We start from the raw sequence: 27,301 nt of genomic DNA on the forward strand, positions 1-27,301 counted from the left end.
TCTGATCCAAAGAATCATGATAACCCTACAGCAGGTCTAGCTAACCTGTGACCCTCCAGATGTCGTTGGACTACAACTCCCGGCAGCCTCAGCCAGCATGGTCACTCCAGATGCCAGCATCCCTGACCACTGGCCATGCTGGGTGGGGCTGATAGGAGTTGTAGTCCAACAACATCTGGAGGGTCACAGGTCAGCCAGCCCTGCTCTTTAGGAATGGACCACATTAATTCAGTGTTCCTAAGCACACTGTTAGCAGTAAGTAAATGCTGATAGTAGATGTAGTAGTAGAATTAGTAATTTTTCTTATTATTTTCCATGTTATTTTTAGATTGTTGAGATGGACAAAGGAAATTTGCCCCTATTCTAAATTTCCTTGTTTTTTGTTTGTTTTGTTTTTTGTGGCTCTTGCAGAACTCGATCAGGCACAACTTGTCTCTTCATAGTCGATTCATCAGGGTACAGAATGAAGGAACTGGGAAAAGTTCGTGGTGGATGATCAACCCTGACGGTGGGAAAGGTGGGAAAGCGCCACGGAGACGTGCTGTTTCGATGGATAACAGCAACAAGTACACCAAGAGCCGAGGACGAGCAGCTAAGAAGAAGGCAGCACTGCAAGCTGCACAGGAAACAAGCGAAGACAGCCCCTCCCAGCTCTCCAAGTGGCCAGGTAGCCCAACCTCACGCAGCAGCGATGAGCTAGACGCCTGGACAGATTTCCGGTCTCGTACAAATTCAAATGCCAGTACAATAAGTGGCCGCTTGTCACCAATACTGGCCAGCACTGAGCTAGATGAGGTTCAGGATGATGATGCTCCACTTTCCCCTATGCTGTATAGTAGTCCACCCAGCATGTCTCCCTCAGTAAATAAACCTGGCAATGTTGAGCTGCCAAGGTTGACTGATATGGCGGGCACCATGAACTTGAACGATGGTCTGACAGACAATCTTATGGATGATCTTTTGGACAATATAACCCTCCCCTCTTCCCAGCAGTCGCCCACAGGGGGACTCATGCAAAGAAGCTCAAGTTTTCCATACGGCTCCAAAGGTTCAGGTCTTGGTTCTCCATCGAATAGTTTCAACAACGCTGTGTTTGGACCATCATCTCTGAATTCCCTCCGTCAGTCTCCCATGCAAACCATCCAAGAGAACAAGCAAGCTACATTTTCTTCCATTTCGCATTACAATAACCAAACACTGCAGGATCTGCTGGCTTCGGATTCGCATAGCCACAGCGATGTCATGATGACTCAGTCCGATCCACTCATGTCACAAGCTAGCACAGCTGTGTCTGCCCATAACGTACGCAGGAATATTATGCTCCGGAATGATCCCATGATGTCGTTTGCTGCCCAGCCAAGCCAGGGGAGTTTGGTCAACCAGAATCTGCTCCACCACCAGCACCAGTCCCAGAATTCCTCTCTCGGTGGCAGTCGTGCCTTGTCGAATTCCGTCGGTACTATGGGCTTAAGTGACACAAGCAACGTTGGGTCGACAAAACACCAGCAACAGTCACCTGCCAACCAGTCTATGCAATCGCTTTCTGACTCACTCTCAGGCTCTTCTTTGTACTCCAGCAGCGTGAGCCTTCCAGTCATGGGGCATGATAAATTCCCCAGTGATTTGGACCTGGATATTTTCAACGGGAGCTTGGAATGTGATATGGAGTCCATTATCCGCAGCGAACTCATGGATGCAGATGGGTTGGATTTTAACTTTGATTCCCTCATCTCAGCCCAGAATGTTGTCACTCTGAATGTGGGAAACTTCACTGGTGCTAAGCAAGCTTCGTCACAGAGTTGGGTTCCAGGCTGAAGGATTTATGCAAAGAGGGGGAAATGGGCAAAGCAGGTTAGCGATGTTTAGTCCGTTGTCATTTATTAGATCTCACTAGGCGGTGCCCTTACCATATGCACATATGGTTTATGTAAAATACAGCCTTTTACAACAAACTCCATAAACCAAAGTGGGGTGCTGATGAGTAGGTAGAAATGCTATGTATTCCAATTATGTGCTTATCATAGCTGTGACTAAGAGCTGGTTCAGGATTACTCTCCTACAAGGTGATCACTATAGGGACATCTTATTAACAGATGTACAGTGATATTCTTCTTCTACACATGATCAGCTCCCAAGTGTATGATGCTGGTGGTGGGGACCATAGTCTGTTGAGAGAGGATTTTGACACAGAAGCATTTAGAACCTCTGAACCTATAGTTCCTCTCATATAGCTCATAATGACAATGTAGCAATACATCCTCAGATAGTAAAACTATTCTGTTTAGTGATGGTTTGATACATGTTGTATCTGCTGTCCATGATATTCTCTCCACCACCCCACCCCCCGCCCCATTCCGCTCCCACCAGAATAACTGTACCACATAGAGTTGTGTGAATTGGCACACAAGTTACTTTCTTATATGTTTTGTTTTTCTCACGTCGGTTTGCCCTGAATTGCACATGGTGAGAAAAATGAATGGTATTATCAACAAAACAGGCAATAGAGAAAGCTACATGTTCCTTTCATAATGTGGATGATAGTTAATGATCAAATAATTAAAGGCCTAAATTTTTCAGGATGATGAACAGCAACAATCTCATGGTAGCTTGTTTGTGTTGTTGCAGATCTGCTTCCACATTCTCTCATGTCACCTGTAGCACAACAGAGAAATTCTGAACAGTTGACACTTGAAAGCCACAACAGAAGATAGTACAAGGGAGTGAAGCAGCTTTTTGAGAATTTATGTGTGTTAAAATAATCTCCCTCAAAGGCATTTACTGCCCACAAAATAAAAAAATATATGAGTATCCTGTGAAAGCGACATCCATTGTGTCCAATGTAACTCTATTTAGTCTGAAATAATAGAGAATGTTTTTCAGAAAGAGATACCTTCAAAAACAGGACCTTTGAGGGCCAAAGTAGATATCACGTTGAAGGCTGATAATTAGGATCTCCCACAGTTTTGATAAAGAAAATTGAAAGCAGGACCCTGAATTGGATCAGGGCCTTGGCCACAGGAGAAAAATAATCCTTTCCTCTGTGCCATTTCCCCAAATAAAACCATACACATTCCCTCTATTGGGTCCTTTGGTACATCCAGAAGGCTTGGGGAGAGGTAGAGTCTTATATTATTTGCATTGGATTTGGGGAAGTTATGCTCGGCAAGGTGTCTCTTCCACTGCTCTGAAGAGACTCTCACTGTGTATTACCTTCTGCACATGCAGCACAAACGAGAGTTTGGGGGAGGTGATCTATATACTGTTGGGCATCCAGCTCAGCAGAGGCCTGAGGACACTTGCCTCTGGCAAGCAGGTGAGTGGATCTGTGGATGCCTGGCATAATGCAACGTAATATAATGTAATACAATAATGGGCCATCAGTTGAGATTTTTCTGTCTGCTTTTTAAAGGCCATTATGCTATTCATGTGATTCAGCAAGGATAATTGGAAACTAGCTGTTCCTACAGATGCCAAAATTATGGGATACCACACTCTCACAAGATGACAGCATTGCTTGGTATTTTTAGAACACACAGAGCAGCATCAGGTGGACTTCCTGGCACATTGCTTCTTGTATCAATAGTGTTAGGAAGTGCAGAGAGTGACTTTTTTCCAGTTGCTTTTTCTTCTTTCTATGAATCAATGTTTCCGTGAGCACTACATTCTGTTTAGCTTTAGATCCCGAATTCCTCTTACCCAGTATGCTTGGAATCTGCAAGGTTTTTTATGATTTGCCTTTTTATAGTAATCAGGGTTGCTTTCTTGAATCTCTCAGGTCTATTTAAAAAAAGCCATAGTCTAACATAAAATAAACCCAGACTGGGGTGGTCATGCTTTCACCTGGAGATCTTTCATTGTTTCCATGCACTGAATGTGAACTCTGTGCCTGCTGCCCATTCCTCCATAGACAATTGGACTCTATCCAAGAATGGATGGATCAGGTTTGGTGAAGGAACATGTTAGGAAACACAGCAACTTGTATTTAGCATATTGGTAGCCTCTCTGGGTGAGGACCCTAAACCAGATTGCTTTCTTAAAATGAGTGTTTTTGTGAAACTTCAGTTCTAATAGGAGATGATGTATGGGTAGGGATTGAGTTTGAAGTAATTGGATCGTTATATTAATAGTCAAGCATCAAAAGGATAGAAAACAAAGTGCTGGCTTGTCTATGGTTTTCATTGGTCAATAAAGTAATGAGAAAGTTCTTGCCTATGGACCAAAATATTCTAGCCTTGGCATAAGTGAACTTTTAATTTCACAAATTAAGACACGCATTGTCCCAGCAAAATGTGATCTGTGGTTTGTTTGTGGTAAGATCCATTATTAAAGGGTCTAGATCACTGGAATAATCTTCCACTTATTACAGTATGTAGGCCTTTCCCCTTTTTATGAGCCATTGTCATCAATCTTATTCTGATTTCCATTTGATCTTCCTGTCCTCAAAAGTAAGGACTGGAAGCTGAATAATCTTTTAATTTAGAAATAGCTGGAGATGTTCAGTTATTATTTCCTTGGCTTAGGGAGGCTCACTATGAAATTTGCCACTCAGTATTATAGACTATGCTACGAACTCAGACTGATATCAGCTATAGATTGGGGTTAATGTTCCATAATGGCAGCACATCAATTGGAAAATTACTTCAGGTTAACTCTTGCCTTGTAGAGATGAGATGAATTCAGTTTCCAAAAAGGGGAAATGTCTTTCCCAAGGGATTTGGGTTGAGGGGTGGAAAGGAGAAGGTTGGTCTATATACTTGATTTTAAGTTGAATTCTGCTGCTGTTGCCTTCCTCCTCCATCTCTTTGCTTGTTTTAAAAATCCCATTTTCCCAGTCTTCATGGTAAAGTAATCTAACTAAAGGAGGAGTGAAGGCATTTGATTTATGGGAATACCTTCTATTACACTCTCCTTTTTGAGCTGTGTATTGTTGTTAGCAATCTTAGATATTTTTTGCTTTTGCTGTGACACATCACAACAGTGTCGACTCCTTCTGAATGGTTTGTCTTGGCTTCCTGACCCACTGTATTTATATAACAACATTAGAAAATGAGAATGCTCCACTGCAGGAAAGGTTGTTTTAATCATAATAAAGTTGCTCACTTTCACAGTATAACTGAGGAAGAGCAATAGTCCTGTGAGTACACGTCACGGAAAGGATATTTTCTGTTTCCTGTGGAGTGACAAATTAGAATGCATTAAAGCTAATTCTGTAGGCTATTACTGAGATTATTTTTGCATTAGGTATAGTGATGCCAAGTGAAATGCTCTTGGCTGCAAAGAAGCTCTAAGGCAGGCATGGCCAAACTTGGCCCTCCAGCTGTTTTGGGACTACAACTCCCATCATCCCTAGCTAGCAGGACCAGTGGTCAGGGATGATGGGAATAGGAGTCCCAAAAGAGCTGGAGGGCCAAGTTTGGCCATGCCTGCTCTAAGGGATTTCCCCAACTTTGTATCTCTTATCAAGCACTTAGTGTTTAAATATGTATCCTCTCCACAGGCCAATAGGCAATCCATTTAAACTGGGCTACTAGGATTTTCCCTTCAATCTTTAATATCCATCTTTTCTGTGTTATAAATTTGGGTAGTTGTGCACATTAGTTTGCCATCATCATTCATCTTCACAACATCTGTATAAGGGACATCGATCATGTTCCCAAATTATTGTGGATAGGAAACAAAAGCTGGGAGAGATTGACTTGCCCGAGGGCACCCAGTAAATCTACGACAATGTTGGAATATGAACCCGTACGAGGTTCACACTACATTTAATCAGGCCACATTGAATTATAGTGGTACCTCAGTTTACGAACTTAATCCATTCCGGAAGTCTGTTCTTAAACCGAAACCATTCTTAAACCGAGGTGCACTTTCCCTAATGAGGCCTCCCGCCGCCGGTGCCCTTACACCATTCGGATTCCATTCGTAGACTGATGTAAAGTTCGCAAACCGGGACACTACTTCCGGTTTTGCGGAGTTTGTAAACCGTAAACAGGGCTGTTCTTAAACCGAGGTACCACTGTATACCTAAATATGTAAAATATTATTGGAAAATAGATTGTCCTGAATAGGCACCAATTTTTTTATAAAATTATATCTGAGCCAGAAGAGAGCCATATTGGCTTTGAAAATAATTTGTTGGAGCCTGAGTTGTGCAGAAAGGAACAAACTGGATGATCCCACAGGCAGTAGAAAGAAGGTAATTTTTGCTGATACTCCCCCCAGCCTCCTATGCCCCCCAATATCTGCTCTGGGGGGTTAGAGGAGTGTTCCCCCCACCAAGGGAATGAGTGAATGAGTTCTTCTTTTAATGCAGGTATAACTAGATCCAACTATCTTACCTTCAGGTCACCAGACATAAATATTGCTGTTTTACCTTAACTTGAAAATTCCTTGTAAGCCCTTGGAGTAATTTGTAACAGGTTGTCACCCAAAGCATTGTTTTATTTCTGTGCTTGTTTAAAAGCATCCTATCAGCTGATGGCAACTCAGATGTTTAAATCCAATTCATGATTCAGACACATTTGTGACCTACAAAGAATAAAGCTGAAATCCTATTCATGGGTAACGGTATTATATTAAGTAGGGCTGCTCTGGAGTAGTAGTTAGCAACAATATTATACCTATACAGCACAATTCATGATTTATATATACTTAGATGTGTGGAGGCCTGGGAAAAGATGGGGGCATTAACACACACAATTTGCTGGGTTTTTCAGGGCCTTGGCATCTCTAGATAAGCCAGCTTAAATCATTTTTGGATCACACAGTGATCATTGTACTTCATTCATTGCTTCACTCCACATATCAATATTCTCCTTTTTCTAAATGTTTATATTGGATGGAATGTTATGGCTTCCCTGTTGATTAGCTCAAATTCAGGTTCACCAGTGACACATTTACTGTACCTTGCACTTGGGAAAACGTCAGTGCGTCACCTTTCCCATTCTGGAGAAATTTCCAGCACAGCATAATTAACACCTGTGGGAACCCAATGGGTGCAGTAATCTGCATTAGGTAATACTTATGGGCTTCTCTCTTCCAACTTCAGCTGAGGTCAGAGCTTGGGGAATTCAATTCTAAGCTAACAGTGGTGGAATGAGGTTAGACAGTAGCAAATAAAAAGACTTTTCAGTCCAAGCAATATAAAGGTGGAATAACCAGAAAAGTTATTTTAGGGCAGAGGTCTGCAGCCTTTAAGACAAAACGAGCCACTTGGACCCATTTCCGAAGAAAAAAAAACTGAGAGCTGCAAAACCACTGCAACATTTAAAACAAATATAACACTGCATATATTGTTTCTTACCTTAATGTCCGATCTGACAGCGGGCGGGAAGGTGATGTCGGGACGGTGCGTGACTAATGCACGCACCGCCCCCATGCGACGTCACAGCCAGTACAGCACCCGCCACAGTGGGGAGTGTCGGGGCGCACAATGTGCCTCCTCCCCTCGCTAGTATCCGCCCTGGAGCCGCGGCAAAGGTGTAAAAGAGCCACATGGGAGCCGCGGGTTGCTGACCCCTGTTTTAGGGCAAAGCAGACTGGGCTGGAAGGGGTGGTGCCACAGTTTGCTATCCACTTTCGTACTTTTTTTGCCTTTGATGGAAAGTTAACTTGATTATAATAGTTCTTTGTTTATTATTATTTTTTTATATCAACAAAGTTGTCACCTAGCAACATAAAGTGCCGCTAATTATAAAGCTTGTTATAAAGCACCAGAAAACACTCTGCAAGCCAGTTCATAAGACCTCAGGCCAAGTGCTGTGGACTGGCCTTGTGAATCAGCCTTTAACCTGTACTGATTGACAAAAGTATATTTCTTTTCAAATGAGTCCCTATTTATCTTGTTCGCCAAGAACCCTTATCTGTTTTACTTTACAAAGTGTTGCAGTGGAGAAAATCTAAACACTAGTTCTTATTACCATTGCCAGGTTTTTTGAGATTCTTAAACTGAGAGACCAGAAAAAAGAGCTTTGGAGATAAGCAGGTGGTGCCCAGGCAGTGGAGGAGGAACCCTGTTGAGGTATGAGTGGAGCCTTATGCCTCCTTGGGGGAGGCAGGGAGCAGAGCCTGGAAGCAGGAGAAGGACATAGATGCAGATGACTATCATCTGCAGCAGAACGTCCCTATTTCAATTCCCAATATCTCTAAGTAGGACTTGTGAAGACCACTGTCGGGAATCTGGGAGAGCCATGGTCAGTCTGTTTAAACATTGCTGAGCCAGATGGACCAATGGTCTGGTTCTGAATAAGACACCTTGCTGGGACAGGAGTAGAAACTGATAGAGTTTGCTTATCTTAAGATCCAAGCCAATGCTTTTCAATGGAATCCATTCCCCATCCAGCTGCCAGTCACGAATGCAATTTGAATTCTCTCCCTCATAAAAGAGGGAAGGTTTGCTCAGTGGTGGAGCATGCAAATTTTCATGCAGAAGATCCTAGTTCAATCCTTGGCATCTCCAGCAAGTAACTGACTGAGACTCTAAGGAGCTTCTCTGCCAGCCAGAGTAGATAATCCTGGGTGAAATTGTCAACCCCCTGACAATTGGCAGAGGAACGTGTGAACTAACCCCACTGAACAGCAGTATGAAATTATACAAAGCAGCTGTCTGCGGTACAGTGGTGCCTCGCAAGACGAAATTAATTCGTTGCACGAGTTTTTTCGTCTAGCGAATTTTTCGTCTTGTGAAGCACGAAATCCCATAGGAATGCATTGAAATTCAATTAATGTGTTCCTATGGTCAAAAAAGGCCAAACAAAGCCAAATTTGGTACAACAAGAGTTTATTAAGTGCTCTTTAAAGTCACACATACTGTAAAGAGCATTTCAAAAATTGAAGGAACAATAAATTAAGTTTCTAAACATGACAGAAAAACATTTAAAAATCAACAAAGTGTACAGTACATTTTCTAAGACTCTGGGGGACAACTCGAAGAAGGTTCCTCTTCCACTCTTTGCTTCTTGCTGAAGAACCCCCTCCTCAACTGTTCCCCCAGCCACCCACCACACAGAAATTCAAATCCAGAATTTTTTTAAAAAAACAGCAGAGTGGCCCAATGGTCACAGAAAATCATAAAAATGCAGAAAAAAACACACAAGCTTCCAGATTCTTGCAAACCCCTCCCCAACACCAAGTCCTTGAATTCCAAACACCCCAACCTAAAATCCAACCCCCCCCCAAAAAAAAGTTTTAAAAGTTTAAAAGAAGTTTTGGAAAAGCTTCAAAAATCACCAAAGTCTTCAAAAACCTCAAAAAAAGCTACCACACCGCGTTCTATGAGTTGCTCCTTGAAGTCAAGTCGCAACTGTATTAACGGTGTTAAGAAAAAGGAAACAAACTTACAAGACGTTTTCGTTTTTCGTCTTGCAAAGCAAGCCCATAGGGAAATTCGTCTTGCGAAGCAGCTCAAAAACCGCAAAACCCTTTCGTCTAGCGAGTTTTCCGTCTTGCGAGGCATTCGTCTTGCGGGGCACCACTGTATTTTATCTGCGGTTCCCCTTGATTTTGCACAAGTGCAAAATCAAGTGAAGAGAAAACCAGTTTCTCTTCATGCTGGGGCAGTTGAAAAATAAATAAATACCCCATACACCTCATTCACAGGGATCAAATTGTGAGAGAGCATTTTGCCAGTTTTCAGCAATATTGGGGGATTGGTTTGGGGCAGGAAAAGAGAAGGCCCTGCATCTCTTTCTTTGCCTTATGATGTGTGGTATGACAAGCGACAGCTTCCCTTCCTGTTTCCCCACTTTGTCTTTGGGAAAGAGAGACGTGTACTACTTAGCTGGCCCACTAATAGGTGCATCTGTAGTAGTTGTGTTTGTTTGTTTGTTTGTTTGTTTGTTGGTTGGTTGGTTGGCTGGCTGGCTGGCTGGCTGGCTGGCTGGCTGACAGCTGCCATATCCTTCACTAAAGAAACTTCTTGGGGACAAGGAAATGGTGGTGGTTGAGTTAGCCACACCTACTCGGGCAAGTAGAACATTATGTGACTTTTGGTTATTAGCCGTGACCCCCGCTAATTGATTTACGAACCTCGATTAGCGATTTATGGCTGACCGGTCCGGCGCGCTTCCCTCAGCTGCGCCACTCAGTCACGGCTCAGCAGAGTTTCACACAGCGGTGTAGAACTGTCACCAGCTTGATTCAGCTTCCAGACAAACACACAGAGTCCAGCTTGTCTATTTACAGCATTTTATTCCGACATTCCCCCAGGGATTTCCTGGGCTCCTCTCCGCCATTACAGGCTACGTCTCTTCCCCACGGAACACAGAGTGGGACTGGCAATCTTTTGCCCAAACTCCTCCCAGCTTCGAAAGCTGACGTCAGAATGCTGAGGCATCATGGGAACAACTTAACCAGTTAAGTTCCAACTCCCACACCCCCTCTTGCATCTCATTCTGACAAGACCCTCTGAGTTCAACACCTTCCCCTTTGCCTTGTGCCCCTCCCCGGCATCTTTCCCAGGCACCTGTTGAACCCCTTCAACACTCCCAGAATCACACTGTGCGACACTTTTCCACGCACCTGTGACCTGATACCAGCAGTTGTGTCTTCTCCGTCAGACTCTTCCCCCTCTGACTTGACAACCCTTCCGTGAGCTTTCTCCATTACCGGAGATGAAGCCTCACACCTGGACACTCCTTTCACAACTCTTGGAGATGCCCAAACCTGCTCTGAACCCTGATTCTGGACCTGGTCCCCATCACCGGGATCTGAACCCTGATTCTGGACCTGGTCCCCATCACTGGGTTCAGCCACAGCCTCCCTTCTCCCTTGAGAAGACTTTGCACCCGTCACCTGGTGACGTATTTCCTTTTCCTTGAAAAGTTCCTCCAGAGCAGACCCAGTAAACTGTGACCCTCGGTCGCTCTTGAACCCTTGCACCCTGGTGGAGAACCTTAGTTCCACCTCCGCAACCCAACCCTGGATCAGTTGCGCCACCTCCCCCTGTGATTTGAGAGAGAAACACCAGCCAACCTGGCTGTGGTTACCTGTCAGCGACAGCACATACCTGGCCCCACCCAGACTCTCAGACCTCTTGGGTCCTGACAGATCTGTGTGAACCAGCTCAAAGGGCTCTTTGGTTACCCTCCCAAACCCGGGAAAACCAAGCACCTTTGCACCTTTGCATGCCCTGCACCCTTGGGACCTCCTCCCACATTGTGTGATTTTACACCCTTTTGTGCACCTGTGCAACTTTTGCACATCTTTGGGAACCATAGCACACTGCACCTGTGCTTTTCCAGCATTCCCACCACCCTCCATAGGTGACTCCAGAACAAAGAAATTGTTCTTGCTCTTCGCCATGTTGACCCGTTGTCGCCCCCCTCTGAAAATGGAACAGGTGTCATTTTCAAAGCACATCTTTTGAACCCCTGCTTCGTTAGAGCAGATACAGATAACTGACAACTATTCAGTCCCGGCACAACGCAGATCTCTAGCTCCTCCTGTGAAGGAGAGAAAAAACATGTTAGCCAATAAAACAATTGTTCCTGTTGAAAACAGCCCTGCAGTTCCGCAGCTTGCCTATCAGGTGCTGCCTGATAGCAGAAACCAAAACACCCAGCGTGTCATCGTGTCCTGACTGGAGTTGTTTTTCACAGTTGCCATAGAAGCAACAAACGTCCCGCTGCCTCAGTCCTTGGCAGCATCCGAAAACCGCAACATCCTGCGTTGCTCTGAAGACTGGACTTATCTCAGAGTTCCCAGACAACTCTGCAGCACGTATCTCCCGCTGCAGCAGATGGCTGGCCTTGAAGCCTGGCAATGACGAACTCCAGTGGAAAAATACTGCTCCGGGGCTCCTCCCAGCTGGCCTCCTTCTCCTTCTTCCGGAAAAGCACTCCTTGCCAGCTCCGCCCCCTTTGAACCTCCACTTCATTCCAGCACGTACAGTGGAAAACTTTAAACGTGCCTTTGGAAACCTTCCGCCCCCCCGACCTGCTCAGCAGCACTCCTTGTGGCTAAAGCATCAGGGACAGGGGCTCCAGCCATCTTTAGGCTTTTGTAGTCCTTCTCCAGGGCTCTGGCCTCCTGCTGAAGCTTCACAGCAAACACAGCAGTACATTTCCAAGTGCCAATAGTCCCTTTGCCCCCCCTCTGGGGCCCACAGCCTTTCCCAGCTGTGCACCGGCTCTCGCGTAGGTGATCAGCGCCATCTTGTCTTTCTGTTCTGAAGCAGCCATCTCCCGGCCCTTGCTTTCCGCCTCCAGCCTCACAAACACCCTGGAGCGCTGAACGGCCTCTGGCTTCCTGGCACCCAGAACAGTAGACTTCAGATCAGCAGCCAGGTTGCCCAACTTCTTAAAGTGAGCCTCCCACAGTCCTCCAAGACCTGGCAGCCTGCCATCCTCTTCCGTTCTCCCAAGGGGCCCCAAGCTGTACTCACAAGAACACCAGCTCATCCAGCACCCGTCCGGAGAAACGATTCCCTGCTGCTCTCAGCTCCTTGGCTCCACAGCAGTCCTCTGCGTTTTTCAGCCAGCCGCTTTTTTTAGCTCTGCAGCTCTCCTTGCCTCTTAACACCAGGCAAAAACCAACCACCATCTCCTGCCGAACTTCAAACGCATTCCGGCAGCCTCTTGTGACAGTTTTACAAGCGATGATGATCCATAACCTGTGACTTTTGGTTATTAGCCGTGACCCCCGCTAATTGATTTACGAACCTCGATTAGCGATTTATGGCTGACCGGTCCGGCGCGCTTCCCTCAGCTGCGCCACTCAGTCACGGCTCAGCAGAGTTTCACACAGCGGTGTAGAACTGTCACCAGCTTGATTCAGCTTCCAGAAAAACACACAGAGTCCAGCTTGTCTATTTACAGCATTTTATTCCGACATTCCCCCAGGGATTTCCTGGGCTCCTCTCCGCCATTACAGGCTACGTCTCTTCCCCACGGAACACAGAGTGGGACTGGCAATCTTTTGCCCAAACTCCTCCCAGCTTCGAAAGCTGACGTCAGAATGCTGAGGCATCATGGGAACAACTTAACCAGTTAAGTTCCAACTCCCACACATTACTCCTCCCCCTTGGCCTATGAAGGAGGGAAGCCAGCACTTGCTACACTCTGCCCCTAGGGGGTAAAGAAAGAGACGTTCAGCCTTCTTGCCACCCCAAAAACAATTTCCTGGTTTTCTAGCCATTACCCAAGGCATTTTAGGGAGCCAGAGTCAATGAAGCAATCCAGCTCAGTTAACCAAGTAACAGGGTGAGTTCTTCCATATGTTAACAGGTTTTGACCCTTTGTTCTTGCTGTAGTTCCATCCACTGGGACAGGCCATGCTTTTTCTAAACGAGGTGGGGAACCTATTTCAGCCGGAAGGCTGCACCCCCTTGTGGGCAATTTTCCAGGAGCTGCCTGCCTGTTGATGAGAGGGGTCAGAGACAAAAATGAGTGAAGAAGCAATAGTTGTGATTCATACCTCTTTACAGTAGGCTACACTGCAGCCGTGCAAAAGCCAGAGGTTTCTATACCCTTCCACCACACACACACACACACACACACACACTGCTCTCTCTAGTTGGGCAAGCAAGAGGCCTTGTCACATTCCATTCAGGCAAAAGCACTCTGGGGGGTGCAGAGCAGGACTGGTGAGGGTGCTGAGGGGAGGGTGCTGAGGGCAGACAGAGAGTCCTGCAGTGGCCAGGGCCCCCAAGCCCTGAGGTTCTCCACCCCTGTACTAAGCATATCTAGCTGGGAGGGGGCAGAATGAGAAAGTAGACAGGGATTCCGTACGCTGATGAAATGAGAAATGTTGCACATGCTGAAATCCCTTCTTCCACACAACTTGATAATGTTGCAGGTGCCCTGTGTTCCCTTTCACCATACTTGCATCTTAAATCCACACTTTGTGGGCTTGTTGTTTCTTCTTAGCATTCCTCGTTCTTGTTAGGCAGCACACAGGATGGTAATCAAAACAGTCAGCTTTTGTTCTCTTTTGTTCTGATCCAAGAGAACTTCAAATAGAGGCCAGGCAACCAAATGATATCAGTGGAATTTTGTAAATCGGGTACCAAGGATTTATTTATACCTCCTTAACGAGGTAGGAGTTGCAAGGGATTAAGCATCAAAGATTCCCCAAATAACTGGAGACTACGTGACTGATCTGCTGCCCTGGACTAAGCCACACGTGTGCATGAGCCCTAGAAGAATTAGCAGTTGTGTTCACATACTCCGTTGCTCAGGTTGCATTACGAGATTCAAAGGCTGGCTGAGTGTCAGCAAATATCCGTATACTGACCATCGAGACAGATTTACTAGGCGAGATGCCTGCTAGCCAGCCAAACACTCTGATGCCTGTGATCCTAATGTTGACTTTACAACAAATGGGGGGAAAAGTAAATGTGTTGATCTATCCAATTGCTTGTGCATAAAATACTTGGCAGTGTCAAGATTAAGGATAAGCTAGTTTTGATTGCTGTAAAACACACAATATTTTTGTCATTCTCCAAGCTCCCCTGAACTTCCATGATAGGTGTGGGAGCAGTGCTTTCTCTACAGACATTGGAACTGTGTGAAAAAGCATGATTACATTATTTTACATAACACCCAAAGCTACTCTGTGTATGCACTCCAGAAAGATAACATAGAAAAAGAGTGACATTGAGGATATCTCACCTGTCTAGTGCTCTGCATGTGTTTTTGCCATCAACAGGGATAGTATAGCATAACTGCTTTGCATGGTTCTTTATCCCCAGCATCTCCAGAACTGGGAAAGACTGAAAGGAACCCTGGAGATGCCAATCAGCACAGACAACACTGAGCTAGATACACCTGTGGTCTGAGTTGGCATAAGGTCGTTTTCTATGTTCCTACAACCCAACATTTTGGGTTTCCTTTAAGGTGGAATTGTAATGGAGTGGACTGGGGGTGGACTTGGATAGAATGCCATTCTCTGTAGTGACACACCTTTCAGGTAAAGGGATATGTAGCATAACAAATGCAGGTCTCCACAGGACAATGCTAAACTGTCTAAAAAGCCAATGTTTCCAGTTATCTGCCTCTTTTGACAGGTTGTGGACATTCACTGATGCTGTTTTGTCTTGCTTTTTTTTTCCCTTCCAGGCCCTTCATCTGACACGAGAGCTAGAGGGGGGGAAAAACTTTGCCAAATCAACTGTCAGCAAGGACAGGGATACCGTTTACAGCTTATAACCTTTGTGAACCCTGCATTATTTTCCTAACAAAACAGAGACTGTTAAAGAGCCCCGGAACCAGAGTGATGAACCGCCGTGTCTGGAATTGAACTCATTCTGAAGTATGCAAAATCTTCCTTTTATGGGATGTCCCACCACCAACTTGAGGATATGTTGGTTCAGCCACCACCCTGTTTCAGAACACACTGTGTAGCCTTTACAATAGTTTATTTGTCAATCAGTATATGGGGTTCCAATATGTTTATGGGTTGCAGGATGCTTTCGGTTGGCTTTTATTTTTCAGGGTTTCCCCTACCCCTCTTAAGGTGTGAGTATTCTCCCTCCCCACCCGTGAAATGCTTTAAATTGTTCCTTTTCACATGCCGATTCCTCATGAATATGAAATGCAGACTAATATATGCACACTGAAAAGCCAAATGGATTTTGGCTTGAAAATACCAACAGCACTTGAATATTTCAGTCTTTATAGCACCTACCAACTATTTGAATTTGAAAGGTGGTTTATGAGGGGTTTTAATGTTTGCTTGTTATATGGTTTGGGCTTTTATTTTATTTTTTAGTTGGTTGATTCTGATTCAGAACCCTTCTCCCCCCCACCCCCAAAAGTCTTTGCTTAAATTTAAGGGTACTCCTTTATTTCCTTTCAATACCAAGAGGGTGCACTTTACCTCACAAAATTAGCCACCACCAAGGCTGCATCCTTACCAGTGTTCGAAAGCTATGAGGCGGTGTGGGGGGAGGAGGGGTAAATTCATAGTGTTTTATGAGTCAATAACTGGCTTGCTATTAGTCAAATCGACTCGGGCCTAGTGCGTAATCCTAGCAGTTCTGCCAAAACAGCTGCAGTGATTGTGATTGTGATTTTGGCCTGCCCAGGCAATTTAGCAACTGGCTGATCTTGAAAATGAGTAAGTGGTCTGCCCTGGTTGCCATCTTGCCAGACAATTAGTCCTTAACAGCCTAGAAGGCAGCAGCTTAATTTCAGATTAAATTTATTAATAATAGTAATAACAACAACAACAAAGACCTAAAATAAAAAAGACTATATTGCATGAAAACGAGAGTTTTATGTATATGCATCATCCAGGACTTGGATGATTTATTACATTGGTAATTATTTTTACATCCTCTCCTTGATTATTCTTTCCTTCTTCTGAAGTGTCATCGAGTCTAGGAAGAGAAGCAGAGGGAAAGGCAGGAAGGAGAGACAGGGTGGGGGAATACATACAGATAGCTTTTCATAGGAGCGTAGACTGTAATTGGATAAATTCCACGGAAAAACAAAGTAGTTTTTATATATTTTGCTTATATGGGTTTCTTTTGTAAATTTATATGGTAATAATGACTGAAAGGTATGGTGCTGTGCAGGTCCTCTCTGTTTGATTACTTTTTATTGATACCTTTTGGGGAAGATAAGGGCAAAGAGGGAAACCCAATGGTACGATTCAATTTTTTTGGGTGGGGCGGGGCAGGAAGTGGTGTGGAGACACTTTGGGTAGGACAACATATACAGGATTTCTCCAAAGTGGTATATGAAGAACTTTTCTTGGCATAAAAAAGACATAATGCATATAAATATATAAATATATTTTATTATGTACAGAAACGGATCATTATGCATGAATGTTAGGAGAACAGGCTAGCATTTTAACCCAAAGTTTCAGTGCATGAGTTTCCACTGGCACATGAACCATGTACTTTGTGGTGTGACTCCCTTCAGCCGCCACACTTGTAGGCACCCACAAGCACCCACACACTTATACACACGCACACAGACATCTGTGGGCCCCATATTGCTCCTTCTTTTCCAGCCCTTTGAAGTAATATTGGTGAAATTACAGCTCCTTATATGATGGAAGTTTTGTTTCGTACTGTAGCCTCTTCCTCATGACTGTGCTGCGCTATTCTCTAGATGAACATGTGAACTCCATCATGCAGTTCATAAACTGAATTATGAAAACTCTGTGCTGTCGTGGTTCTAAGTAGCTCATAGAATATAAACTTTCCAGATAGTTAAAAGATTTTTATCATTTTCCAAAAAATGCAAAATAAAAAAAAATACAGGCTATTTTTTTAAGAATTAAGGTGGTATATTTATCAATGGCAGGGTCCAGTTTATCATATTTCTTTAATCAGAAATAACCAATGTGTGTGTTTGTTCTCCACATTGGAAAGGGCTTCCCCGAGAGAAAAACACTGTAAAATTGTCATCTGTTCCAGGGGCTTAAGGAAGGTGTCATTTTCTTTAGAGAGACTCAGTTACAGGTACCTATTACCAAAGCTAGTTCAGAATTTTGCTCACATGCCTTCACTGCATAGGAGTATCTGGTACATCATTAAATGTGAATTCAGCTGACAATGACATTTTGGGGTGTTTTGTTGTTTTGTTTTGTGGTGTTCCTCCCCCCCCCCCAAAGTATAGCTATGTGTTTGGTGACTAACAGTTTATTTTATTTGTAAGTTTCTGTCTTTCTTCTCAACAGGAAGTCTGTATAAAAAAACCTGGTACACAGCAAGCTTTATGGTTTCCTCATTTGACTTCTGTTGAATTTCCTTTAATATTTCAGGGAGTTCATTAGAGAAACAGGTATATTCTTTATTTTGCAAGCTCTAATATTAGTGATTAATTTACACAAAGAGTAGAAACTGTGTGTGCAATCTGTCCACAACTAAGCCTGTTTCAGTGGAAGAGAGTTAAGCACCTGCCATCATTGGGGACTTTTCAGGGGACTTGAGTAAACATGCATAGAATCAAACTACATGGCCATAATCCTAAGTACACTTATTGGAGATGACACAGCTCAATGGTTGCAATAAGCTTTCCATCCTCATTGTTAAGCTCCCATATGTGTTTATATAATGCCCAAGTGACAGGCTTCCAAGGAAGCCCAAGCACCTGGACCGTACGTAGATCAGTGGTTCAGCACGTGCTTCACATGCAGAAGGTCCCAGATTCCTGGCATTTCCTTATAGGGTTGGAAAAGACTCTGTGTAAACACTACTGAACTAGATGAACCAATGGCCCGACTCTGCAAAGGTAGCTGCCTATGTTCCTCAACTTTTATACTTTATTGGGGGTATTGCTGGGAGACAATTGTGTCATCCCAAAGTATGTGTAAAGAGCATGCATCATTGAACCAAGGGAGACTTCTGAATAAACAAAGAGCCTAAATGCAAGCTAGTTAGATTAGGGTACTGAAGCTACAGGCAACTTGCTTCTATTGACAACCATAGGATAGTCACAGTGAACACCATCAAGCTATATTTAAGCACTTTGTAGCCTGATTCTATGCATACTTACTCAGAAGTAAGTCTCACTGATAGTACATTGCATTCTGGACTCAGTCATAGGAATGTAAATCTGAAAAGAGCCCACAAAGGTCTATCAGTCAATCCATTTTTTGCCCTCCTCTATAGCTAGTCCCTGAAGCCTCTCACAATACACAACTCCAAGTATTTGACTTCTGCTCTCAACTGGAAGGCTAGTCAACAAACCCTTCTCTTCAGGCATTGTCCCAACAACTATATTCTAGTTTATAAGCATAAGTAGCCTCTGTGTCTCATCTTTTATCTGGAAACTAGAATGAGCAATGATTTCTCAAGCTTGCCAGACTACGGCATTTACATGGCTCTAAAGCAGCAGTTCTCAACTTGTGGGTCCCCAGATGTTGTTGGACTACAACTCCCATCATCCCTGAGCTCTGGCCTTGCTAGCTAGGGGTGATGGGAGTTGTAGTTCAACAACATCTTGGGGACCCACAGGTTGAGAAAGGCTGCTCTAAAGGAATCCCATGTTAGGGGAAAGCATGATCTGAAAAATCCTCTAGTTAGATCCTAGACCACTTTAGAAGTAACACAAAACCATGGTTTGGTGTTATAAGTTTCAGTGAGTCTCAGGCTCTCACACTGCTACACCCTTCTTCTCTATCTGCAAGATTAAAAGCTTCCATTTTTCCTTTTGAATAAACTGCAATGTCCCATTATATTTCTAGACTCAGGAAATTGATTTTATTGACTGTGGTTAGTCAACAAACCAGAATCCAAAACAATAATTTAATCCTGGTTTGCTTAAACAAGCCACAGTTAGAATAAACCAGTTTTCAGAATTTGGATGTAGCATCATATATATCTATATCTACCCCTCTTTTTAAAACTGGCTTTTGAAAGTGGAAGCTTTCAGTAATCTTTTTCTTTTGCATGTGAAAGGGATGGGGAAGAATCCAAGCCCGCAGATCATCACAGCTCATTCGCATAGTACTCACTAAACCATGGTTTACTGTTAAACCTGAATGGGGTACTGTGCCAAAAATTCACGTATTTTCTAAATTCAGAGGCTAATATTATTGCTTGGAACCTTTGGCCACCAAACTACATTTTTCAAATGCAAACCTCAACCTACTTACCTTGAAGCAGTCCTGGAGCACCTGCAAGTGATTTGAACTTCCCAGGCATCCACTATCCCAATTATCCATCATCCACTACCTAAGGGTTCAATTGTGAAGATCACTTCAATCCTACAGAGCATTGAAAAGTGGTGCATTCCTGATGAGTTCACCCTTCATTTCCTTAAATGCTATGGTATATGAGCATGATTATTGGTGCACAAGCTGCAGTTGTTATATTGTGTCTATGGGCAACTTTGCAGGCATTGTTGAATTGTTTCTGGAATTATACTTATAACATACAACAGCTAGGTAACTAGCCCTAGTCACCCTAATTTTTGGAATTATGAGTTCATTACAAATTGAAATTGTGTCCATTAAATAAGGATTTGGCATAGATGCGTAGGCAATTTCTTTAACTGTCTACTGAACAGTTCATAGGATTCTGTTTTTAGAACACTTCACATTTCTTTTTTGATTTCACTCTTGATGAAATAATTTCTGTAATAATGGGTTACCAGACTGCTGCCTATCATATCACACCGTATTCAAGAACCAAATGTTGGAATGCTGATCTCTTCGAAATGACATCATTGCTTGGCGAACAACCTTCATTCACTAGTTTCTATACATGATGTATATTGGAAATACCAGCAGATGAGGGGGACCAGATACTTTTACTTGCTATGGGGAGGGACTAGGGAGGGAAGGGGGAATGTATTGTACATTTTGGCTTCACGTGTGAAACTTTTTTTAACCAAAAAAAGTTGCATGAATGGACAAAATATGTATACAGTATCTGTAAAACTGTCTTATCTGGGTTATTTCTTTCACTGTCAGACCACATACTTTGGAAGAATATTCCATCCACTGCCTTAGTGCATGGCCATCTTTCCTAAGAGGTGCACAATTTTTACTTTTCGTACAAGCTACCTTGCAGTTTCGTTTGAAAGCCAGCACTGTTGCAAACGCAATGGAGACTTTTTGTGAAACCAAATGCTGACATGGGTGAATATACTACCTTACTACATAATGATTGGATGTCAGTTTGATTTTGAAATCTTACCCCTTTGCAAATGAAATAGCAGTGCAGAGCTTATCTCCACTTGGTGTTAGTAGATATTGCCTCATGTATTCCATTCTCAATTGTAATCTAGTTTGTAAAAGAAATTGTGACGCATGTAAATAAAGCATAATGGATCTCTATGCTGAAACATACAGACTTGGTTTTGCTTCATTAAGTTGTCTTTGTAGAAGGATCCAAATGGGTAAGGTTTTTAAAAAAATAAATCATAGGTTTTTACATTGTATTCAGTTAAGTAACACCCCACAAAATAATAAAAAGGAAGAAAAATAATATCCACATAGTCTCCTTTTATAATTCATTTTACAACATAGAGAATCCCTTAATGATATTCAAAGGTCAACTATACACTTTACAATCAATGAAGTATCCCATCTATAATTATACACCTTTGATCTTACATAATTGATTGATTTTGCCATCATTGCATAATCCCATATCTTACTATGCTGTTCCTTGTCATAGTAGTAGCCAATCTCCACAAAGCTGTGAATAAGGTCCTTGCAGCTGCAACAAATAAGTCATTTCCTTGTGTTCCTCCTTCACTGGCCCTTCTAGATAATTTAAAAGAAACATAACTGGAGGTAATGGGACTTTGTATCGCAGAATTCTTTATAAATGTACTATGATCTACCTTCTGCACAGTAGTTTCATATTTCTATCAGATGTGGGGAATGTCCCACTTTCTAGCATTTCTAGCATGTGGAGGAATTGTTTGTATTTAGTTTATTTTTACTGGTGTGATATACCATCTACTCACTATTTTATAGCAGTTTTCCCATTATTCATGAATTCAAAGAAGCCCTGTGTCCATATAACCATAACTTTCCCCACACATCTCTTGGTGTATTTCCCCCAAAGTTCTGAGCCCATTTTATCCTTGACTTTTTCTGGCCCCATATTATAGTTCAATAGCAACTGGGAAATTGTTTATCTGCTTTAAATTAGTTTCTCAAATTCAATCATTTTTCTGATTTGATTAGATATTTTTCTCTGTTCTTGCAGTTTAGAACAGATTCAGAAGTATTCAAAACAGAGAGGATTCCTTCCCACCATCTGTCTCCTAATCTCTCAATATGAACATATATCTGTGCTTAATTAATCCATGAAATCTAAAAATATTGTAATTTTCCCACATTTTTAACTTAAAAGGATTCTCTTCTATTATGTCTGCATTGGTTCCAGTGAAGAGAATTTAGGATTGAGTTGTCTTTTCTATCAACCACCTATTCTTAACAAATTAGAAAATCATATATATATATATATATATATATATATATATATATATATATATATATATGAGAGAGATCTATTTTTGTATGTTTCCCACAGTATTCTGTGTAATGGAACTCCAGTCAAATTTTGTTCAGATTTAACTATTGCCTCATAAGGGGTCACAATCCAATCTACCAACCAAGTTATTACATTTGAAAGATAAAAAAACTTTCTATTTGAAACTTGGAAGCCTCCTTCTTGCTTAGCATTATAAAGATGCTTTAGATCAGGGCTCACCAACCTGGTGCCCATGGGCATACATGCACTCCATGAGGCTTTGACTGTGGGGTCCTCACCCCTCTTCCTGCTGAAATCAGGCTTGAAACAAGCATTCCATTGTTGCTGACACAATAGATTGCAGTGTGTGCTTGTTAGTGATGTAGTGTGGTGCCAATGCCAGTGTCTCCAGTTAGCAAAAATGCCCATGGAGCCAAAAAAGTTTGGTGACCCCTTGCTTTAGAGTCACTGATTGACTCATAAAAGGTATAAAAATGGTTAAGGTATTTCCATAGCTGACACAAACTTTGATGTGTGTGAGGTATTAAATGCAATACAATTTAGGCAATGGCTGCATCAGATCAGTTTAGGCTGTAGGATTGATACATGGGATCAATTACACTGCACTATTGTGGCAATACCCTGATAGCTGCAGGATTCATACCACAGCTCAATAAACTGCTGGCCTAGAGTTAGGGTTGGAATTGCTCCTGTGTTATCCTACACCAGGCTGCCTCTCATTTCAGAGATTCACTTCTTACCTACTGCTCATACTGTGTTGGACGAGCAGCAACGGAACACACTGGCACAGCCTTTGGCATCAAAGCCTGAAAAGTTGGGCAGCCGAAGGAAACTTTGCTGAAGGAGTAAAGTAGAATAGCTTATAGAAAGTGGGAGGGGAAGCATAGCTCTTTTACTATGTTGCTCTCGAAACAGCTAAGAGGTAGTTGTACCATCAAGGCAGAGTGCGTCTCCCAAGTGCCCATCAAAACCTGGAACTAGCTTTGGCTGCAGTAGTTCTTCTGTTGAAAGCATGTGAAATAGTCTGTGCCCATGGAACCCTCTTGGTTCATCAGATTGTAAGAGACAAATTAGTAGATGGATGGGATCGTTAGCTTCCAATTCTTTCTTCGGCCTTACCACTTTTATCTTAATTTATCTTCCTTTCTAGTGGAAGTTAGCACAAGTGAATTGAGATGATGCTCAGATAATAATGGCTAGAGAGAGGCTGTCAGCATCATGAAAACCAAGTGTTTGCTGCCGTGCCGGTATTGGAAGGAGGGGATGTTGCCAGATGGTTCTAGAAACTATTCATGCTATTCATGCCATGGAAGTCTGGCCCTGATGTTATGACAGCCCAACATTCCCTCTAATAATAAAGCTGGGGAGCCAATGGTGTGCCTTCTGCTTCACTTTGTTCTACCAAGGGCCTAGTAGAATAAAGTATTCTGATGACATTGTGTGTCTCTAACTCCAACCTGACTTCATTCAAGATCCTTTGAGCCAAGGATGACAAACCTGCCACTCACAAAGCCAATTGATTGCAAGCTCCCCTTTTCTTCCCCATTCCAGCTCTTCATCCCAGGGACATATAGCAATCATTCGTCCATGCAGGGTTAGTGCCCACCCCGAAAACTGCACCATTAATTGCATATGGTTGGAGGGAGAAATGATACACCTCCAGAAATTGGTAGTGGTGAATCTCAGTCCCACACCCAGGAAAGGTCCTGTTACCCCAAGGTGTTTGGGTGTGGGTGAGGATGTGTTGTGTACCTTCATGTGTGGCTTTGTGTGTACTGGCATGCAGCCTTTGGAAGAAGGGCCAAACCTTGAATGCAGCCTCAGGTGGAAAAAGGCTAACCACTCCTGATATCAGCTGCTAGGGCGTCTGCCCCTCCCACAAGGCTTTAATTAAGACGGGAGGGGAAAGTACCCTTTCTGATCTAAATTAACTCACAACATCCCAATCTTAATTGAAACTGGGACGGTGGGAGGGGGGAAAGACCTAAAATCTTAATGATCCAGAAGAAGGGAAATGGGAGTTACAGGAAATGAGTCATGACACCTTGATGGCACTTGCATCTCAACCACAATTTCTTTCCAAACTCTTCCATACAGTGTGGTCACAGAAAGTTAATCTACTTTCCCGTTCTGTACTGGTCAGGTTCAAGGACATTCAACCTGTTCCCTACTATAGTACACAGGTTCTGCAAAAAAACCAAAAACTCTCCCCGATTATGTGGAAGTTGTTATATTTGGTTGTTTACCATCTGATGTTTTATTTACTGCTTATGACTACTTTTGTTATATTCATAATTACACACTTTTTCCATGTTGTAAGCTGCCTTGAGCATGGCTTTAACTATGGAGAGGTGGAATACAAATAAAATGATGCATGTATGAAATTGAGCACCTATTGCCACAAACAGATACTTGATTTTGCTCCAAAGCCATCTATAAATAGCTGAGCAAAAGTAAGGCTGAGACAAAGGAATTATTTAGAAGGAATATAATGCAACAGTGCACCATATTGATTTACATACGGCCCTTGATGACTTGGATAACATGGGAATTGCCTGTGCAGCTGGCTCTTTTGCAAAACATCCTGTTTGAGGTGCTATCATGTGACACAAAAACATGGTCCATTGTGATGAGATCTGTAAAGTTTGTGTGTTCAAGATGGTGCATGTGAATTCACCTCAAGAGGGATGGACTAAAGCATCCTGGCCCCTATACATTTTATGTGAGTACATCTAGTTCTAACCACTTTAAAAAAAACAGTGAAAATATTCACACAATCCAATCCTGTGTATACTTATTCCAAAGTATTTGCTTCTGAGGTCAGTCGGCCTTATTCCCAAGTATACATTCCTGGGACTGCAGTTCAAATACGCAAGGCCGGCTAACATATGCAAACTGCCTGCTTTTTCTCACCACACAATTCCCCCGGTTTCCATGTTTACAAGTGTAACTTGGCCCTAATTTGCCAATTATCATATGCAATAATTATAGTATTGTATTCTGCCCAAGAGCAGGTCAACAATCACAAAGAGCTGGCCCCTCTGCTTTGTGAAGTTGACCTCTGTCAGCTACAGACTTGTTGCAAAATCTGTAGATTGATGACTCATGAGTTCGCTTGAGGACTTTGACTTTTCAGTCTGAGGGTGACAATGCTAATCTTTTGTGCATTTTTTCACTACATTTCCTCATTGCCATGTAAGTTAAGACAACATTTGAAGCCACAACCCAGAGTCTTTGGATTTTTTAGCTAATTTAGTCCTCACAAATGCCAATGAATTCCAGGAAAACGATCCCTTCATCTGTAACAGGAGATGGGCTTTTAAATAAACATATTTCCAGATTATAAGACTTCCAAATAAATGTATTTTGGACACGTGCTGGACCTCACAAGCAATTTAACCCTGCATATTTTGATTTAAGATTATCCCGGTTATAGTCCATAAACCAGTTAAACCAGAGCACTTGGATGTAAGCCAGCTTTACACCCATTTACGTCAATGGAACTAATTTGATTTAAATCGGGGCATTCCAGCGTAATTGGTTTGTGAATCAGGTTGTTACTCATAGATGTCAGTAGGACAAAAGTGCTTAAATCCAAGTTTTTCAACCTCACTAGATTAGTTTGGCTGCTCAAACTTAAAATTGTGTATTTGCTTGTTTAAAACTAAATAAAAACCTCAGTTTTTTTTAAAAAAAGAAGTTTCTAGCCATCTTTATTATGTAAGAAACTGAAGAATTGTTAAAAAAAAATACAGCATGCTTCTATGGGTCAAACACCACAGCATTTAAAAAGGTCAAGGTCAGCCCAATTGCTGAGTGGGACTAATTCCTTCCAGGCTTATGAACACGCCTTGGCAACCAGTTAAATTCCTGACATTCTACATGCAAAACAGATACCTTGAGTTACATCTTCCTCTCTGGACATCTTCCTTTGCTTCTTGATTCAGTTAACAGCATGATGATGGAGCCACTAAGCCAGATGTGTGTACATCAACATTACATTGTTCATAAAAAACCTCAGCTGTCTCTCAACAGCTGTCAGGATGATGGGGGGGGGGGGAGAAGAGGATCCCGGCAAGGGGTGTAGCCAGGACTGGGACACTCTGGGGCAAGCAGGGGATGGGGAAGGAAATACAGAGTGACAGAGGATGGTGAGGGGATGGGGGTTGGTGCACAGGAACCAGAGCAGCAGGGACCATCACTAGAGCCAGAGGAGCTGCTGCCCCAAGAATAGCCTCTTTGAGGCTTAGGGAGCAGCTTGAGGGGCGATCTAGGAGGCTGACGCAGGCAAGGGCCCACAACCCAGCTCCCTAGCTGGCCAGGTGGGCTGGCTAGCTCTGGGAAGAGGGGTTTGATTCCTCAGCTGGAGCAGAACTGGAACAGGTGAGAGTCACCTGCCTCATCAAGCTCAGATGCTGCAATCAGCAAAGTACAAAAGGGAAGCAGAGCTGAGGGGCTGTGTCTGCTTTCCATGTTGATGGACCTTGGCTTGGATGCTCCTGGACTTGGGAGCAAAACTAAGCTTTATTTCATCTGGGTCAAAGACCCAGTTTGGCACCCCCTGCATGCATTACCATATACACAGGCTGTGAACCGCAACGGCACCCCTCTGTAGGCTTCACCTGGGGCAAATAAAAACTGGCTATCCCCCCCCCCCCGGCTCTGCTAGACCTCTATGGGACTCTGCTTTGGTTTTGATTTTGGACTATACTCTGACTCCTGGACTTGGCTGCTTGGATTGGCCCTGGACCGCATTTCCTGACTTTTGGACTTCAGACTTCGTTTGAGTGGATTGACCCCTGGACTTGGACTTTGGACATGATATACTGACGTGCTGCCAGGTAGGCCAGGGGTTCAGGACACCAGAAAACGATACAAATAAAAGTAAAGAAAGATTGCAACCAGGAAGGCTTCATTTCCAAATAGGAACCACAGAGTTAACTTTTAGAGGAGGAGCCATTTGCCTCCTGGTGGACTGTGGGTAAAAGAAGCCCCCTGGTGATTAAGATGGCTGCTGGAAGTAGTTTTCAGTTGGGATGCAGCATATGGAATTCCCTCCCCAGGAAGACTTGCCAGGAACCAAACATCGCTTTTTACACCAGGTAAAGTCCACCCCCCCCTCTAGCATGTTATCTAATTGTTTGTCAATCCTCAGATAGTTACTGTGGGCTGCACCACCCTGGCTGGGCCTACTAATGCTGGCCCTGCCCTGGCCTTCCGATACAGCGTCCCTCAGGGCATTGTGGGAAATATATAAGGGCTGTCAAGTGTTGCTGCTTCTGTCACCTGTAAAAACCCACACTTGGGGCCACACCAGTGTAGGAGGGGACTGATCAGGATGTAGTTTTGCCAAAGCCCCTTCAGCTGTACTCTAGGGACAATATTTTTACTTAC

At 43.2% G+C, this 27,301-nt stretch overlaps 2 protein-coding genes across 14 annotated transcripts in view; both read left to right on the forward strand.

The window, feature by feature from the left end:
• The window catches only part of FOXO3 (forkhead box O3), a 119,820-nt gene extending 99,076 nt beyond the window's left edge, over nt 1–20,744 (forward strand). Inside the window, exons 2-4 of one of the 4 annotated variants that reach the window (XR_014524723.1) lie at nt 412–1,851; nt 2,626–2,710; nt 15,057–20,744. Coding sequence is in view for 3 of the 4 variants with exons in the window: in XM_083497669.1 (XP_083353795.1) it covers nt 412–1,815 (1,404 nt within the window). In the remaining variant the exon portion in view is untranslated. Of the gene's footprint in view, nt 1–411; nt 1,852–2,625; nt 5,139–15,056 lie in introns of those variants that run through there. The other 3 variants (XM_083497669.1, XM_083497670.1, XM_083497671.1) reach the window with 3 other exon arrangements.
• Nucleotides 20,745–26,081: 5,337 nt separating this feature from the next.
• The window catches only part of ARMC2 (armadillo repeat containing 2), an 89,277-nt gene continuing 88,057 nt past the window's right edge, over nt 26,082–27,301 (forward strand). For 5 of the 10 annotated variants that reach the window (XM_083497638.1, XM_083497652.1, XM_083497639.1 and 2 more), the window contains exon 1: nt 26,780–27,009. The gene's annotated coding sequence lies outside the window, so the exon portion shown is untranslated. Of the gene's footprint in view, nt 26,749–26,778; nt 27,010–27,301 lie in introns of those variants that run through there. The other 5 variants (XM_083497637.1, XM_083497645.1, XM_083497646.1 and 2 more) reach the window with 2 other exon arrangements.

The sequence above is a fragment of the Podarcis liolepis genome, assembly GCF_965112155.1.
Source record: "Podarcis liolepis genome assembly, chromosome: 3".
NCBI lineage: Eukaryota > Metazoa > Chordata > Lepidosauria > Squamata > Lacertidae > Podarcis > Podarcis liolepis.